At 31.2% G+C, this 13,166-nt stretch overlaps 1 protein-coding gene across 4 annotated transcripts in view; it reads left to right on the top strand.

The window, feature by feature from the left end:
- The window catches only part of LOC139520566 (superkiller complex protein 3-like), a 41,828-nt gene that overhangs the window by 25,139 nt on the left and 3,523 nt on the right, over positions 1–13,166 (top strand). For 2 of the 4 annotated variants that reach the window (XM_071313358.1, XM_071313359.1), the window contains exons 20-33: positions 118–220; positions 2,776–2,868; positions 3,410–3,496; positions 3,746–3,957; positions 4,465–4,526; positions 6,285–6,341; positions 7,691–7,759; positions 8,256–8,330; positions 8,726–8,867; positions 9,049–9,142; positions 10,080–10,145; positions 10,684–10,811; positions 12,514–12,637; positions 12,998–13,166. In XM_071313358.1, the coding sequence (XP_071169459.1) occupies positions 118–220; positions 2,776–2,868; positions 3,410–3,496; positions 3,746–3,957; positions 4,465–4,526; positions 6,285–6,341; positions 7,691–7,759; positions 8,256–8,330; positions 8,726–8,867; positions 9,049–9,142; positions 10,080–10,145; positions 10,684–10,811; positions 12,514–12,637; positions 12,998–13,166 (1,481 nt within the window). Of the gene's footprint in view, positions 1–117; positions 221–2,775; positions 2,869–3,409; positions 3,497–3,745; positions 3,958–4,464; positions 4,527–6,284; positions 6,342–7,690; positions 7,760–8,255; positions 8,335–8,725; positions 8,868–9,048; positions 9,143–10,079; positions 10,146–10,683; positions 10,812–12,513; positions 12,638–12,997 lie in introns of all 4 variants that reach the window. The other 2 variants (XM_071313356.1, XM_071313357.1) reach the window with 1 other exon arrangement.

Genomic DNA, 13,166 nt, shown 5'->3' with positions numbered 1-13,166 from the left:
GTCTTGCAATACCCCAAATTATCTATAAAACTTATAATACTTTTGTTAAAAAAAGATCAGGTTAACAACACACATTCTTGGAACATTTCTCTGCAATTCTCACTGATTATGTTTCAGGAATTGGAGAGACGTATCTACTTTTAGCTAACCATCACCTAGAACTGTTTTTTAATGGAAAAGCCAGGGATGATTGTCAGGAGGCTTTGGTTTATCTAACAAGGTATGTATGCATATATTATTTTGTGATGTTACACTATTGTTTCAGGTAAGGGTGAAGGTTAGTACATATTAAATCGTTTAAACCCACTGCATTTGTTTGCCTCTGTCTTAAGTCAGGAACCTGTTGTTCAATGGTTGTTGTTTGTTGATGTGGTTCATAAGTATTTCTTGTTTCTCAATTTTTAGCTCACCTGGCCTAAAAGGCCATGTGAGCTTTTCTCATCACTTGGCGTCCGTCGACGTCGTCGTCGTCGTCGTCGTCGTCGTCTGTTGTCGTTAACAATTTTTCAAACATCTTCTCCTCTGAAACTACTGAATGGATTTGAATGAAACTTAAGATGATTGTTCCTTAGTATATCCTGCATAAAATGTAAGCTTCAATTTTTGATCCGTCAAAAAACATGGCCGCCGTTACTTAAAATAGAACATAGGGGTCAAATGCAGTTTTTGGCTTATATCTCAAAAACAAAAGCATTTAGAGCAAATCTGACATGGGGTAAAAATGTTCATTAGGTCAAGATCTATCAGCCCTGAAATTTTCAGATGAATCAAACAAACCATTGTTGGGTTGCTGCCACTTAATTGGTAATTTTAAGGAAATTTTGCAGTTTTTGGTCATTATCTTGAATATTATTATAGATAAAGATAAATTGTAAACAGCAAAAAAGATCAGCAAAGTAAGATCTACAAATAAGTTAATATGACCAAAATTGTCAATTGACCCCTTAAGGAGGCTCGCGGGTACAAAAATTTCAGCAAAAAATTAAACATTTGTTTTTTCATCACAGTTTTTATTTATTACACTATTAGTTATTACTTATGATATGGTACAAAAATCAATCCAAAAAATCGATTTGGTTTGGCCCCAGATGACTTTAAAAATGTTTATATCATTGAAAAAGCTCCAAATTATCTCCCTTTGGTGCAAAAATGACATTTTTTGGCATTAAAATTGAAATATCTTTTTTAACATATCGGTGACCTATATTTTTTATTATTGTTTTCAAATAAGCTGTACATAAACTAAATAACTGTAGAATTTATGCGATTTCTGTAATTAGGTTGTTTTTTTATTTCAATATTACCTATATGTATCCTATTAGTTCAACAGAAAAAAGGGACATTAACAAAAATGTATGCTTCTTTCGGAGGCAGATTGTGAGCTTAAATGAACGGTGACCCCATGTTTTTATTTTATTTTTCTATTAGGTATAGGATAAAGTTAATTTATTGAAAAAATTGGCAAAATTCTATATTAGAAAAAAAAAGTTGATTTATACCCGTGAGCCCCCTTAAGGGGTTATTGTCCTTTAATGACAATTTTTCACAATTTGTTCATCATATTTGCTAACTTTAAAAAATCTTCTCCTCTGAAACTACTGAATGGATTTGGTTAAAACTTAGCATGATTGTTCCTTAGATTATCCTGCACAAAGTGTGTGCTTTGATTTTTGATCCGTCAAAAAACATGGCCGCCGTTACTTAAAATAGAACATAGGGGTCAAGTGCAGTTTTTGGCTTATATCTCAAAAACGAAAGCATTTAGAGCAAATCTGACATGGAGTAAAAATGTTCATTAGGTCAAGATCTATCAGCCCTGAAATTTTCAGATGAATCAAACAAACCATTGTTGGGTTGCTGCCACTTAATTGGTAATTTTAGGGAAATTTTGCAGTTTTTGGTCATTATCTTGAATATTATTATAGATAAAGATAAACTGTAAACAGCAAAAAAGATCAGCAAAGTAAGATCTACAAATAAGTTAATTTGACCAAAATTGTCAATTGACCCCTTAAGGGGTTATTGTCCTTTAATGACAATTTTTCACAATTTGTTCATCATATTTGCTAACTTTAAAAAATCTTCTCTTATGAAACTGCTGTATCAATTTCAGCCAAACTTATGCTAAATGAGTTTCAGAGTTTCAGAGTATCTAGTATAAATTTTATATTTCATTTCCTTGTATGTCAAGAAACATAGCTCCTATGGCTAAAATAGAACATAGGAGAAAATGATTTTTTTTGCTTTTGAAGAAAATAGGACGATTCAAAGAACATTTAAATAAATTGAAAAGCCAAAATAATCATTGATGAGAGATTAAACCAAAAAAATTCAGGTGAGCGATTCAGGCTCTTGAGAGCCTCTTGTTATATAGATAAGACCGTTGGTTTTCACGTTTGATTGGTTTTCCAGTAGTTATTTTTTGGAGCCCTATAGCTTGCTGTTCGGTGTGAGCCAAGGCTCTGTGTTGAAGACCGTACTTTAACCTATATAAAGAGTTGTTTCACTGGCACTCATACCACATCTTCTTATATCTATATGATGAATATATTTCAATTCTTTTATAGATAAATTATTGCCATATACCATAGGTTCAGTGAACAATCAAGTTGATTCAATGTCAAATGTATCCTTTTTCAACATAAATGTTTACCCATTTTCAAATGGCTTTGTGATAGATCTTTACCTGCTAAAAGCTAGTTTTGGTTACGCCTAGCTGTATTTTTATTTTAAAGAACCTCTTTAATATAACAATGTATTTCTTGTATATTTTAGAGCAGCGACACATAGACCAGACTTGTCCTGTTTATGGAAGTTTATGGGAGATGCTTGTACAATAACACATCATATGGCCAAAGAGACTTTCAGGTAAAACATAGACTTTTAAAATAACTATACTCAAAACTAACTATATTATAAAAAAACTGCAATTAATCAATTCAAACAGGAAATAACTATGTACTTCACTCTTAAATTGTACATAAAATCAAAGTCAAAAATCATTATCAAAAACAAAAAAATGTAACAGTTTTGAACAAACTTGTATTGTAAAGCAGATGTCTTAATCATTTTAAATTTCAAATAAGTCATGCTGCTTATAATTCACAAATGTTTGCCCTATTATGTTAAGTTTTGAATTAGTGCAAAAATAGTTTTGAAACATGTGGGTGTGAATGGACAAATAATTATGAACTAATGCAACCTGATTCATATTTATAACATTATCATCTTTTTGTGGCCACTATTAAAAAAAAATCTCTGACAATATACAATCTTTTATTTGTGAATCAATTTGGCTTGTTTTTGAAAAAAAGCTGTGTTGCTTAAATATATTACAATTATTTGATTTATTAAATAAGATGTAATGATTAATTTTATTAACTGATCATTGCTTATTTATTTACTATAGCATGGAAGTACCAAAGAAGTTGCTAGAGAAAAGTGATCAGGAATCAACAGTGTTATCAATGATACAAACACTAGAACTAGGGGCAAGGTAATACCCTTTAGTTTTGATTAGAATGTTTGAAAGAGTTAGGTGATACATGGACATCATTTAATGAATTATTTTGTATAAAGGAATGAATGGACTAAATTCAAGCTTTATATATATACATATATATATCTTAATTTAGAACTAGGTATTTTTTCAGAGATAGATTCAAACATTACAAGGGAAACCATTCCAATATTTAGAAAATAAAATTCTTAAATACTTTTGATGATATGTATGCACATTTTTCAGATGTTATGGTAGAGCTTTGAAAATTCTGCCTGAGTGTGCCTCTCTTTGGCATGACCTTGGTTTTAACCTTTTCCACCAATCACAGAATAGTCCCTCTGAATCCATGACAACAGTAGCAGGGAAGTCTGTCAATTCATTGAAGAAAGCCTTGTCTTTAGATAGTAGCAACCATCTACACTGGAATGCACTGGGTGTTGTAGCTTCCTCCAAAGGTTTGGGTATAAGTTTTACTGGTGATTCATGGTTATAAGTGGGATATCAATTTTCATGGATTGTGTTGGATAAATAAACCTCAAATTTAAAAGTTCAAAGGAGTGCAATTTTTTTTAATACATCCATATAAAAGTACAATTTTACTCATACACCAAAATTGGAATCAACGAAAAATAAATGAATCCAAAATATTAGAAAGTTACATATAATTTGAGATGATGATATATTTTTTTCAACATGATCTCATTGGAATGGACAAATTCAGAGATTGTGGAAAGATGTCTCATTGGCAATGTGAAGCTATAATCCAGAAAAATATTGAAATTGAATCTACAGGTTTCAGAAATGACACATTGGGATTGATAAATGAGATGATTTGCAACTAATTATGGGTGAATTTACTTTGAGATCTTAAGTTATAATTATTAAGTTACGTTAAATTGAAATATATTTGAATTAAATCTGTATACCTTATAAAGTTAAGTTTAACTGATATTCTTCTCCAGGAGTGAACAACCCTACCCTAGCACAGCATTGTTTTATCCAGTCTATCAAAGCAGAGGCTAGTGTAAGTACTATTTATATTTTTTGTAAAGTTAGATTTTACAAAGACTATGATATCCAAAACATTTACCAGCTAATTTTCTTTATTGTGGGTCTTATTGGGGTCTAAGCATGACACAGGATTGTCGATTTTTTTGTAAGTGTGACACATGCAAGTTAAATTATTGTACTGTGAAATCGGGAAATAAAGTAAAGCAGGACATGGGAATTACAAAAAAATGAGAATTGCTTACATACATATTGTAAGCGGGATTTGGGAATCTGACAAAACAGTAAGTGGGATCAAGGCTTCCAAAACGGTCATATATTCCGGTCATTTGTATAATGTCCGGTAAAAGTCCGGCTGGGCAAAGCATGAAACGGTCATATACTTTTTAATTTTCAAGGCTTTTTCGGTCATTTTTACATAATTCACGATCTTTTTGACCCAACCTTTTGCCTTTAACATCAACACATTTCCGGTCATAAATGTGACATGATGATTAATTACTATCAAAACAACACCTACTTCAATACTTTCTAATTTTAATCAAGGCTAATTAGTAGTTTTACAGCTGAAATATACCTGTTCAGGTGACAGGTGAACTATGTTCAGTACTGGACATTGTATAAATTGATCTGTTTATTCACAATTATTTTCTTACTTTCAGCGGTTTGTAGCTAATTGATTTAGTCCAAAAGATTAAAATTATTAGAAATTAGTTTATCAACATGATTTGATGAAAAATTTAAAAAGGTTTTAAATAAAAAATCGTCAGAACTACGTCGTATGAACTAGAACACGTGTGCGCATGTGCACAGGTGAGAAATTTAATAATGCATCCTACATTCCTTTAAAAATGCTAAAACTATCATTGATACCTGTATCTATCAATTCAAGTATTTTGTTGAAGAAATAACATGGAAAGAGCTTCTTCTCTCAGTCGTGCTTTGTAAACATACACGGATTTTACGTATCCGTTTATGGTCCATGTTTTACCATTGTCAAGTCAACATCCGGTTGAAAACGAAAGTAAAGTTTTTGACAATGTCATTTTGCACAAATAAAAAGTCTAAGGCAGATAGGAGCACGCTGATCTACACACTTTGAATGATGCACTGCCAATTTAACAGTAACATCCGAACATCAAATTCATATCATATCAAAGTAAAGTTGTTTTTTTTAATGTAAATTGTAATGTCAATCATTGGAAAGGCCATCTGATTACCATAATTGACTTTTGTGACTAAGTCTTAAGGGATTAAAATCGGGATCAGATATGAAATGTCCGGCTGGCTCAAATATTTTTTGGAAGCCCTGAGTGGGATTCTGGGATCAGAACCCCCCAATAAGACCCCCTTCGTTCTGTGACACTTGTTTAATCACAATAGTATCAGCCATCAACTAAAATTCAGTTTGTTGTAAACTAATCCCTTTTAAAACGATACCTCACTGAATTTGAAGTTGGGTTTTTCAAAAATGTTTATGCCTGTTGTATGTATGACGAACTTATTTCTCACCAGTTTAAGGCTGAAAAGGGATGTATAGATAGATAGATAGATATTTTTTATAAAAAGTACAACTTGGTACATATACATGAACATTTGACAAGTATTAAAGTTGTATAAATATAGGAACATGTACCGGTATATACTATACAAATGTCTCTAGTATAAACACCAATGAACAGTAGCTGAAATCAATATGAACTTTATAATATAACTCTCTGTCATACTTTTCCATTATCTGGTAATCTTTTTGAATTATGATTTTGTTTTTCAGAACCACATAGCATGGACAAATTTGGCAACATTGTACCTTACCAATGAAAATATACATGTGAGTTTGAAACTTATCTACAGCCTGGATACTAAGAGATCCCTGTATTCCTTATAGACTTTTAGTTAAAATTAGTGGAAAGTTACTTCTAGAAACAACACTTTTTCCCCAAACTACAAAGTCTTAGAAATGAAATTTAGGAGTTCTGTTTCTGGTGTCGACAGCATTGTTGATAGTGGCATCAAGATTTTTTGTTGTGTTTGTGGTTTTATCAGTGTAAGAGAACCTAAGCTAATGGTGAGTCAGTGGTATTTGGTATACAGTTAGATAAACATGTGCATATCTCATTTCCATGGAAATTCATAATGTTTGCAAAAAGCTCTACAACCCGACTTAAAATAAATTTTCTTGTCTTATTGCGATTTTTGAAGAATGAATTAAAATGCAAATTTGATTATTGTAATTTTAGTAGAAGCTACATACTGATATATGTCCAAGATATCAGAATGCAAGTTCTTATAAGTGCTATACCCAGGGAGTCACATTATTAACACTGATAAAAACTCAGCAATAATTCCTGAACTTGGGTTAGTTTAAGGTGAACCAGACATGTCAAAATGAAACAATTCATTCAATCAAATCAACTGTCTAATTTATTTTGTGACTCTGTGTATTTCCATTTCTCTTTCTTTGGTAATCAGAGATAAATAATGCCAGAGTTGTGGCCTTTAAGGGCATACGATACAGTTTTGATCCCGTATTTACATTTTGATAAAAAAATTTCATGTAGACTATTTTTTACCTGATTAAATCAAATATGTAATAAAAATATAACTTCATTTGCTACTTTTTGAGTAAAATGAGGTCGAAATTTTGTATATTTGCTCAAAATTCAGATTTGTGGCTGTATTTTCCCTTTCGAAAGAAAGACATAACTTTTCTGTTTTTTAAAAGATAAACATAAATTGTTGTTTGTTAAATAATGTGTAATTTCTTTATTTTATAAGTATCCAAAAAATTTTATAAATTTTTTATTCAGAAATAACTCGTATTTGTCAAATGTTCATGAATGTAGAAAAAAAACATAATTTTTTGCTGTATTTATCAAATTAAAAAAAATTGCACTATTGACGTTTTCATGAAAATTGGCACACATAACTCTCTCCAGTACACAAACCAAATGGCATTTTAAAAAAGGGGGTCCATGAACTTCTTTTCAAGTAAAATAAAATTGAATGATAAAAATCAGTTGAAAAGTGAATCTTGTCCCGATAAGTCATAGTTTGACTTCGCGAAAATAACAAATTACGTTAGAAACGTCATTACCTCCCCTGTAACTGTATCATATGCCCTTAAATGTCTCTATCTTGAACAACAATATAAACAATAAAAATTGTTTCATTTTTCAGCTAGCACATGAAGCTTTCAAGATGGCACAACGTCTTGAACCAACATATGTTGCAGCATGGATTGGACAGGTATTATAGTTAGATAAATATAAGAAGATGTGGTATGATTGCTAAAGAAACAACTCTCCACCAGAGACCAAATGAGAAATCAAATGACACAGAAGTTAACAACTTAAGGTCACTGTGACCTTCTCCAAATAACCCATTTGTTTAACAGAATGCAATAATCATGGGTTACTTTAAAAAAAAAAAAAATCTGTTTTATTATAAAAAGCATCCACTCTACTTTGTTTTATTAATGACCTTTATATCTTAGATGCAATAGATTAAATTGTTTTCCGATTAACAACTGCATTGTTTTACAAAATCTCTTTGTTTTCTAATTCCTCTAAAAACAGACATATTTTTTGCGGGAAAAGTATGCACTTTTAATTTAAATTGAACAATGAAATATATGGTTAATATGCGTGCAGGGGTTATAGATTTGATTCAGGCCTGACCAAACCACATTTTGAAATCTATTACAATTGAGTGCTCAGACCGGGCAAACTGTTGTATATTTTAGGCTTTGATTGCTGAGACTGTTGGTGATGAAGATGCTATGGATTTGTTTAGACATACAACAGAACTGGCTACCCATGTAGGTTACTTTCAATCTTAACACAAATATTTTACTGAAGAGTGAAAGGGTGATAAAGCAAACAATAAAGAATATAAATAAAAAATGTATAATTATTAGCCATCACAAAAATTCAACAAAAAATAATAGTTGCACCCTATACAGTTAAGTTTCATTGAAATATATGAATTTACAAATAAGAAATTTTCTGTGCTTAATCCTTACTGGCCGACATCATATTTTTAATTTCCTAGATTTTCTTACTTTATTAATGTGTTCATTTAAAAGAAGATACCTGTTTTCAACTTGTAAAAGTGGCATATGTAAATGGCTCACAAAAATAATATAGTTAACCATGCTCGTTTTACTGTCATTGATTCTTATTATTTTAGTAGTAAATGACTTTCTGTTAATAGGTAGAAGGTGCCAGCGGTTATGGAAGTTTGGTGTGTGCCATGTTACAGGATGAATCTAAACATAACACAGATCTGTATCAGTACTCCATTAAACAAATGGCTGCCATCCCTGCTGCATCAACTGGTCTTGGCAAATATTTAGGTAAAATTTCTATTATTTATACAAATGTTCTTTTTACATCTTTCATGTAAATGGATAATACACATATACACAAGACTAAATCTGTGTTGATATTTTTGTTCAACATGGTTTAACTACATTTCATCTTTATAGAAACTAAATCAAACTAAAATTGAAATGTATCTTATTTTCTTGGTTTTAGATCGTATTAAGACAAATGCTACAGCTTATAACATGTATGGTTTGTTACGGGAACAGCAAGGATTGTTCAGATCAGCTGTTCAGGCCTTTAAAAGGTGTGTGCATTAATGTTTTTTATGTATGTATAATGATTAAAATGTTACCATTCTTGATAGGATTGTTATATTACCTCTGACTTTTAACCGTGAAATTATAAATAGTATTTGGCAGATGTGGACCCAGGATTTAGAAAGGGAGTAGGGATAAAAACTAGGCAAGGCTAGGAGTTTGACTTTTAAATCTCTGCATTTACCATATATATAGCACCATAATGGGTGGACTGCTACTTTTCTTCTTCAAATTACATTGCAGCCCTCATCAAGGAACAAAAGTTCGTATCTCAATGCAAGTTCTTGTTACAGTTGTGCATTAAAGTACATTGCAACAAAACAAATTACAGACTATAACTTGCAAGGAAAATAAAAAATCTCTGATACTGTCACAATTTGCTAAACATGACAATTTAAAATACAAAAAATAACATATAGACAAGGCACATCAACATATTTGTGAGATAAAGTGGCATTAAATAAAGTACTATGTCTTGGAAAAAAGTAAGCAGACGAAGAATTATGGTTTAGGTTTTGTAATAACAATATCAAGATTATTTGCTACATCAATACATAATTCATTTCTTATACACAACTGGTTATGCTGTTTATTATAATATGGACTGTTAATCAAATGTTTAACTTTTAGAGCTTGCCACTGTTTTGCACCTGGGCATGTTTGGGGGTTTTCTAGGTGAACTATGGCAAACTCATGAAAGAATATTTGAATAATAAAGCACCCAATGACAGCAAAAGAGTAAAGACTGAGTACAGATTGATAGCACCCTCCTCCTATTGACTCACTTTACAGAATGTTCATGAAATAGTTACGATTGCGCTTTAATCAGATAACCATTAATCAACTGTATCTTAAAAGTGTATGTATATAAGACATTTTAAAGTAAACTTAATATGTATTAAATATGTAATATTATACTTTCAGTGCAATAGATTTAAGTAACTGTAAAGAACCTGCTAAAGTTGGAATGAACTTAGCTAGAGTTTTATGGTGAGTAATATTTCCAGTAAACCATCTAATAAATAAATATTGATTTTATTTACCTTAGAACAATTGCATTAATAAATTGTGATTTATACAAATAAACTGCTGCACTGAGGGACCTCAGTATAAAAAAAGTTGTCTTGACTTCGCCTGTATAGTAATTTATGATAATGTTGGGCTATGTTGGATGCATAATTAGGCAGTCATTTATGATCAGAATGGAAATGTTCAATATGATGCCCTCTAAACTTAAAAGAACCACTCTCAACAGTGGCAGATCCAGAACTTTGCCTAAGGGGGGGGCCTGCTCCAGTCATGCTTCAGTGATTCCCTATATAATCAACCAAATTTTTCCCACGAAAGGGGGGGGGGGCCGGGCCCCCAAGGGCCCCCCTGGATCTGCCTATGCTCAATCACACAAACATTTTGTAAGTTATTAGTTTTTATATTGAGTTATTTTAGAAAAATAATTGTACATGGTGAGTTTGAATTTAAGATTACACAGATGTATGTATAAAAATTTTACATTAAATTGTTTTTACAGTCAGCTGCAGCAGTATGATGAAGCTATGGTGCAGTATGATAAAATTGACATGCCAACAACCTTTAATGACCTTTGTAGTCTTGGTTACGCCTGCTACAAATCTGGAAAATACAAAGAAAGCTATCAAGGTAATTGTACAACAGTTACACTCATTGCAAAAAAGATGATTTTGAGCAAGTTAAAGTTATAAAATTTTATTTTAAGTTTTAAATACATGTTAGAAAGGTTTAAGGTCTGTAAGGAGGAATTTATCTATAATGCTAAAATAACGAGGTCCAATTTGTCCGCCGTCATCGGGTAAAAACGACAAATCAAAGAATTCAACTTTATATATAGCTAATTTAGGACAATGGTGTAGATTAAAAATTACACCACTCCAGACCCTTTTGTTTTCCACATAATTAATATTGCCATAATTAACAAGTTCTAGGTCATCCGATACCGATACCAATAGTATATTCACCTGTTACCTATTACCTTATCTGTACGTTCAGCATCTGACAGGCGCACCACCAAACTGTTTATTTAGGATTTTGCTATATACACAGGCCATAATCACTGGGTTGACACTACTAAATTCAATCATTATCAAATTGTTCCCTATTGTAGTATTTTGATCAGTAAGACTTTCTAAGATAACAATATGATTACTAAAAATATAGACTTAAAATAAGGCGTATAGGTACAGTTTTCAATTTGTTAGCGGGCATGACGTAACACAGCGAATCAAAGAATTCAACTTTATTTATAAATAATATAGGACAATGCTGTTGATTAAAAATACTCCATTCCAGGACCTTTTGTTTTCCAAATAATTAATATTACCAATAATTGATAAGTTCCAGGTTGACGGGTTCACACAGAAAGAGATTGAAAGCAGAGTAAGACTTTCTAAGATGACAATACGAATACTGAAAATCTGGACTTAAAATAGTGGCATATAGCCGTACAGTTTTCAATTTGTTAGCGGGCATGACCTATAACAGCGAATCAAAGAATTCAACTTCACTTATAACTAATATATTAGGACAATGCTGTTGATAAAAAAATACTCCATTCCAGGACCTTTTGTTTTCCAAATAATTAATATTACCAATAATTGATAAGTTCCAGGTCGACGGGTTCACACAGAAAGAGTTTGAAAGCAGAGAAAACTGTATATTATAATCCGCATGACTTTATCAGATGACAATACCGATACTAAATTATATACCTTAATTCAGTCATGGACCCGTGATATCACGGGTGTGTTCTAGTGTTTTATATTATTTTTTGTATATTTAGAAGTAACATATTGGGGAAAATATCATATACTCTCAATTTAATCAGTTACGGGATAGAAAAATAGATGGATTTGTTTACTAATGCCAGTACAACACCAATTTTCTTTGAAATGAAAGAAACTAGTAACAGATCAAATATATCAAAAATGCTTGAAATATTTAACTAACAAAAAACCAGTGCATTAATTATGTTTATTGAAAATGTTATTATAAGTATTGTTGTTTTTATAAAATCATGAAAAAAGAAAAGCCTGAGAGTTTATTAGAAATTTAGATCCTCCTGATAGGCTTGGAAAAATAACATTTCATAGGTAAGAAGGGATTTTCCTAAATGTATGCTAATAGATAAAAAAAAATCAAGGAATTATACCAAGCAATATGCTGTCCATATTTTGTAATTGTGTATTTGGTATTTGTGTATTTGTAATTTTGGCATTTACCTTATCTGAACCCTTTTTAGAAAGTTGCATGTAATTGTCTCTTAAAGACTTTATTGACACAATACTTTCAAAGATTTATAATCATAAACTCATATATTTACCTAAAGCTTACCAAGAAGCATCTGAGCTAGCTACAGGGGACAAGGAAAAGTCACATGTCTTAACAGCTCTAGGAATGGTGGCTTATAAGTTTGGTGACCTTGATGGAGCTAAAGCAGTTCTACTACAAAGGTATTGTAAACATCAGATAGTTTTGAATGTTCCTGAATATCTTGATAAAATAATGAATATGCAATTTGACCATGAAAGACCATTTTGTACTTTTAATTGTTATTTTATTTTATAAACTTGAGTACATACACAAACTGAATGTAAGAAACGAGTTATAAGCTACTTTTAGATTTGCATCATCTGCGTAGTTTATCGATCATAACTACATTTGTTGAAATCTTATAAAAAACTGTTGTAAAAACAATAATACAGTATTATATATCATTGTATATTTTCAAAAGATTCTTTAAAAACTAAAAGCATACAATTATTTGTTGGATACTTTTAAATGTGTCAAAATTTTGGATTATTATATTTCAGTTCCCAGTTGACACCAGCCTCTGTGAATGGTTTGAAGTCACTCTGTGCTCTTGGTATAACCTTATCTGATAGTACACTAACAATGGCTGTCCTACAGGAACTCTTCAGTCATGGAGATACAGATGTAGATGTGTCTCATTTAATGACTATATCACATTGCTTGTTAGAG

The sequence above is a fragment of the Mytilus edulis genome, chromosome 4 (genome assembly GCF_963676685.1).
Source record: "Mytilus edulis chromosome 4, xbMytEdul2.2, whole genome shotgun sequence".
NCBI classification, from domain to species: Eukaryota; Metazoa; Mollusca; class Bivalvia; order Mytilida; family Mytilidae; genus Mytilus; species Mytilus edulis.
Note: the sequence above shows the minus strand (reverse complement) of the source record. Positions and strands in the feature narration are given on the sequence as shown.